The sequence below is a fragment of the Schistocerca nitens genome, chromosome 10, assembly GCF_023898315.1.
Source record: "Schistocerca nitens isolate TAMUIC-IGC-003100 chromosome 10, iqSchNite1.1, whole genome shotgun sequence".
NCBI lineage: Eukaryota > Metazoa > Arthropoda > Insecta > Orthoptera > Acrididae > Schistocerca > Schistocerca nitens.
The window spans coordinates 202,387,829-202,393,828 of record NC_064623.1 but is presented as its reverse complement, the minus strand read 5'-3'; the positions used below and the strand labels follow the sequence as shown (position 1 = coordinate 202,393,828).

General features: G+C 39.1%; 1 protein-coding gene across 1 annotated transcript in view; it reads right to left on the bottom strand.

Annotated features, from left to right (window-relative positions):
* Positions 1–1,678: 1,678 nt before the first annotated feature.
* LOC126210000 (uncharacterized) overlaps positions 1,679–6,000 on the bottom strand; it is a 41,654-nt gene continuing 37,332 nt past the window's right edge. The window contains exon 3 of the mRNA XM_049939108.1: positions 1,679–5,028. Coding sequence (XP_049795065.1) covers positions 4,485–5,028 — 544 coding nt within the window. The 3' untranslated portion in view covers positions 1,679–4,484. The remainder of the gene's footprint in view (positions 5,029–6,000) is intronic.

The following is a 6,000-nucleotide window of genomic DNA, read 5'->3' as shown; positions in this document are numbered from 1 at the left end:
AATAATAATCTTTCTTATAAAATTAACTTTTGACAATCGTTCATATGAATTTAAACTTTTACTAATTTCTCCTATCCCTGGTCATACAGTTTATCGTACAGAAAAATCTGTTGTTTCTTTTTATACATGACATATCTGGCGGCCAGTATTGCACTGGGCTGTGCCAGAAAAATTTCTTATAGGAGCAGAAATATACGCGTTATCCGGCGACTCTATTGAGGTAAGAATTTTCAGTTTACTCAGAATGAGTTTTCAGGGCCAAGACGCAGCATTGCTGACGTCCAGATTTGCCAGTTTAGATTCATAATCAGTTAATTACTGGAAGGTTATATATGAGTCACAATTTTATTGAGAGGTTAGTCACTCATTTATTGCCAGGTTACGGAGATAATTTAAATTGTTAGGAGGTTACAACCTGATCTTTAAAGTATGGGAATTTATTAATTTTTTTTTTCGAAGTCATTAATACAAGTATCAGCCAGTGTGCCAGCTAAGCTGTTTTCCTTACCAAGGCCTTATCTTTGGAAATATATTTTATTACTAATATTAAAAGTGAAGCAGTTACAGTAAAGCACCAGTCCAAGTATTTCAAGGAGCTTAATGGTTCCTGCTGTTCTAATTTTCTTAGAGATATCAGATTACATTTTATAATCTGAGAAGTTCCGTTAGTGGGAACATTGGTATAGAGTTTAGGTATACCGTGCGATCAAAATTTTTTGTAACATTTTTGGCGAACAGCGATCTTGTAAGCTATATGAAATTAGTGAAAAACAGTCTAGAACGTAATGATTAATTTATTTAAAATAACCAGTTTTGGTATAGACTTAGGCCTCCTTCAGAATAGCACTGTCACCTGCAGTTGATGTTGTCCAGAACAGTCAGTAGATCTCAGTTGCTGAAACTGCTCTCGACTGAGTTCTGGTGAGTGTTCTGGACATTGTTAACTTCAGCTGACGGTGCTATTCTGAAGCTGGCCTAAGACTAGGTCGAAACTGGTCATTTTAAATAAAATAACCATTGCGATCTGGACTGTTTTTCACTAATTTTATGCTGAGTGATGTCAAAATCGCATCAGTAGGAATGCTTATATCTGTCAATAGCACTAGCGAATTCGATACTCTTCTTAAGTCTGATTTATCAGTGAAATGTGTATGCTACTTCCAGTTTTACAGTGAACATTTTATTAAGTTTATAACTAGGGCGTGATCTGTTATTTACAATAGGATGAATTGGGTTAGCATTCTTTATTTGAGAGCTAAGCTTGGGGATACTGAAGTGCATCGTTTCAGAGGCTTTCTTTCTATATTAATAACAACATGCAGTCGCCTATTTTTTTGTACAAGTCTGCTTGGGCCTTTTTCGGTGGGTCCGTATGCACCTCATTCTTTCCATTCAGTTCAATAGACAGCACTTTTGTTTTATTGAAGCTAAAGTGATATGAACGGTTTAGGTCTTTCTCCTTTCACTAAAATCATTTAGAGATCTTGGGGGTTATCTTAAATAAAGATGAACTGTTTCTTCTTTTAATATTTAGCACTATAACGTAATTCAGAAATTTATTTCTTATTACAGAGGAATATCTATGTAGTATTTATTTAAAAAGAGCGAACATAACCAATTTCCACAATCACGTAAGTTATATTTAATTATTAAAAAATCTTAGAAAAAATCACAAGGAACACCAACTAATCTATAAGATGGGGGGCAAGGTAGGGATGGAGGGAATTCCAAATGACATGTTGCTTGCATAAAAAATACTGACCAAGCATGTTATGAGAACCTATTAGTAATTTAATTTCAAACATATGTTGGAAGTTAAGTAAAATATTGCCATCAAAAATAGTATTTTCTCTGATTCACAGTTGACAAATATGGTACATCTGAAAGGGGATCATATTTTTCAATGTATTCAGAAGAAGTGAAATAATAGTCAGTCGGTCAAAGGAATGCTTCATGTATTACAGTTATATGTTTGATTGAATACATTTGAGGCAAACAAAAGTCATATTTCAGATTCACTATCTTTCTATCACTTGTACAGAATCTCTGCAAATCATCGTATTATTAGTATATTTCAAGGACAATTACTTACATTTAAGACAAAAGACAACTAATTCACCAGAAAGAACAATCGTTTAAATTTTTACCCATAATAAGTGCGTGATTCATATTCTCATCAAGAGGTTGTTTACTTCAGGAATACCAAATTAGTAAGGTAATAAGTGTCCATTAATGGAGATACGATGTGGAAATATGTCAACAGCTTTTACATAATTTCCTACAACATTCAAATTCTAAAAATAAAATCTATGTGTGATAAAATAACATACTGAACGAGGTCTTACACTAACAAGGTGTAGAGAAAGAGGAACGAGGAAAAAATGAGAACAACTAGTAGCTGCCATAGATAGAAGCTAAGAGATGCTCGTCTTGTTTCTGAATGTAAAGAGGGGCATGGAAAAACACTGACCTGGAGGAGTATAGATGGTCCAGAGAAAAACAGAGGGGTAGCTGTCGCACATCGATGTAGATATGTATAAACAATGTTTCCAACACCATGAATTCTCCTACTAGACAAATCTATTAATGTGTTGTGACAAGTAGTTTAAAGATAATAAGGTTGTTTTGTAACCAAACTTAAATGCATAGCTGTAAATAAAAAAAAGTTCTTTTCCAGTAGCCTCTCATACAAATGGATCGGTTTTAAATATGACATTTGGTCTTACATGTCAGTACAGCTGTCTGTGGTAGGTGATGTAAGCTGGAAATACTGCATTTTTTGGTGAAAGAGCCAAGAGTTATTCGTAGTGTAAACATTTTTGCCTAGTTCGCTTAAAACGATTCAAATAAACGAGCATCTAGTACTATACACTTTCCAAAGAAGCCCACGTTCTTTTTCAGGTTTCAGGCTATCTCCATACCATATCGGTTCAGTGGTTTAGCAGTGAAAACGTAACAGAATTACACTCAATTGTGGTAATTTGGTTCCATTTTTTGAACATACTCGACGCAGTGTAAGTTACACATCGCTACAGACATTGTAACATTTTATATCTATGGTTACTTAGTGCTTGGGAAAGCGAAAACGTACACTAACTATGCCACATTAGAGTAAAATTTCTATTTTAATACTGGTACAAAAGATAGTGTCATTTAGGGTAACTTAAGATCTGTCTTTAAAACGTAGTACTGGCAATTTAGCTTCTAATAAATATGCAACCAGTCGCTTGTTGCATATTTATTACAAGATAAATAGCCAATTTAAATCACAAAGGATATACTGAAACATACTCCAATGGATATACTGAAACATACTCCAACACCTAATGATCTGGGTAAACTTAGATTACGCCAGAAGAAAATAGGGTGTTAATAATAAGTAAAAACAAACAGTGTTAATTCAGTATTGCAGGTTTACTTTGAAATATTAAGATATCTGTGTAGAATTGGCATTTTTCGACTTAAATCACTGCTGCCAAAAGCTCTCTTCACAGCTGGTGCCATCAAAAGAGAATCACAAGCCTGAGAGCTTGTAAGAAGGTTGAAATACAACTGACATACTAAGTAGAAACCAGGGATGTAATGAAATTATTGCTGTTAGTACAAAATAACGGAGGTAGGTGGCGCAGCAGGCATTTGAAACAAAAACAGTGAGTGGTGCAAAGATAGCCAGGCTGATAAAAAGTTACCCTGACTGACTCTACTTTCACATTTGTAATATTAGATGCATAGACAGGAGGTGTAAAGGCAAAAATAAATAACTATATTGTTTTTTTATTCACAGACTAGACATTTCTTAAATGGAAATCTTTTAATCTACTGGCCAAATTCTAGCCTGTGGTCTCTCCTCAGTTGGAGGCGAATCCGCAATGGACTGTGACATGCATGTCGATAGCTGAGACTATGGCTAAAATGGAATAAACGTACTCGTTTGCGTATTCACATATTGAAGGTGACTTGGAAGGAGCTGTAGACTTAAATGGTTTACTGGCTTCATCTTCTTGTGTAGATTTGCTACTGGACTCTTGAATTCTACAGTGATTCGACGCCATTACAAATGACTGTGGCACCAGCTTTGAGTTTTGTATTAGGGCAGAAGTAGTTTGATACTGCCGTGAGCATCTGTATGTGTAGAAACTGAAGGTTTGTAATTGTGGTGATTTACATCTACTAGCTAAAGTTGTTATTTAACTCTGGCAATTTCTCAATTTGTGGCGTCTGGTAAAACTGCAATTCCTCATTTGGTGTCTAGAACAAGTGTGCAAGTGGCCTGAGCTTACTTTGAGCACCAGTTTGCCGTCACAATTACGTCTTCAGAGACGGAATGTTGTAGCAATCAAATACTATTTTTGATATGGTAGTAGCCAGAGATGTGTTCAGTTTCATGGGAAAAAATGCTACCTCGCATTGAATCTGAGACTATGGAACAAATGAGAATGGAGGAATAACCTGCTAATGTGTTGTATATTTTTGTCTTCATCTATTTAATACCACCATGGTAAATCATCACTTGCTGTTCTGTCTCCAGTTGAGGATGACTTCTTGTAAGGCACTGATTCTTCGGATTTAGTGAGAGACTTACGAGAAATATGGCTCGGATTAACAAAAGCACTGGCTTCTGTGTTATATTCCTGTCTTTGAGATGGTACATACCACCATGGATAATTATCTGCATCAGGTTTATTCCTGGTCTCTGGTCTGTCCTCAGTTGAAGAGGACTTGCCAGAGGACTGTGATTCTTGTGCTGACGTCTGAGAGTGTGGAGAAGGACTAGACTTGGTTCCAGTTGCTTTAGCCATTCGCATGGCAAGCCAGTCAGTCAAACCAGAGTCAGAAGTACTGGATTCAGGCTTTTCTCTTGAGCCTAAGTCGTTCGGACTTTGGGGCTCGTCCATAAGGGCAAAGCCATCCAAATGAGATTTGGATTTAGATCTCACCAATCCTGGCATGCGCCTACTGGCCAGATCCCCAGGACCCCTGGGTGCTCTGTAGGTTTCCTGGGAACTTCCCACACGCTGGAGTGGGGTCCTGAAAAGCAGAGCATGATGATACTGTGAGAAAATACAGTTTGCAAACGCTACAAAAAAACACCCACAATTTAAATTTAAATAACACCAAAGCCTTACTATCATGTGTTAGCCTAAAGGGAAAATCATGCATACAGAGACACACACACACACACACACACAGATATATATATATATATATATATATATATATATATATATATATATATATATATATATATATATATACACACACTCCTGGAAATGGAAAAAAGAACACATTGACACCGGTGTGTCAGACCCACCATACTTGCTCCGGACACTGCGAGAGGGCTGTACAAGCAATGATCACACGCACGGCACAGCGGACACACCAGGAACCGCGGTGTTGGCCGTCGAATGGCGCTAGCTGCGCAGCATTTGTGCACCGCCGCCGTCAGTGTCAGCCAGTTTGCCGTGGCATACGGAGCTCCATCGCAGTCTTTAACACTGGTAGCATGCCGCGACAGCGTGGACGTGAACCGTATGTGCAGCTGACGGACTTTGAGCGAGGGCGTGTAGTGGGCATGCGGGAGGCCGGGTGGACGTACCGCCGAATTGCTCAACACGTGGGGCGTGAGGTCTCCACAGTACATCGATGTTGTCGCCAGTGGTCGGCGGAAGGTGCACGTGCCCGTCGACCTGGGACCGGACCGCAGCGACGCACGGATGCACGCCAAGACCGTAGGATCCTACGCAGTGCCGTAGGGGACCGCACCGCCACTTCCCAGCAAATTAGGGACACTGTTGCTCCTGGGGTATCGGCGAGGACCATTCGCAACCGTCTCCATGAAGCTGGGCTACGGTCCCGCACACCGTTAGGCCGTCTTCCGCTCACGCCCCAACATCGTGCAGCCCGCCTCCAGTGGTGTCGCGACAGGCGTGAATGGAGGGACGAATGGAGACGTGTCGTCTTCAGCGATGAGAGTCGCTTCTGCCTTGGTGCCAATGATGG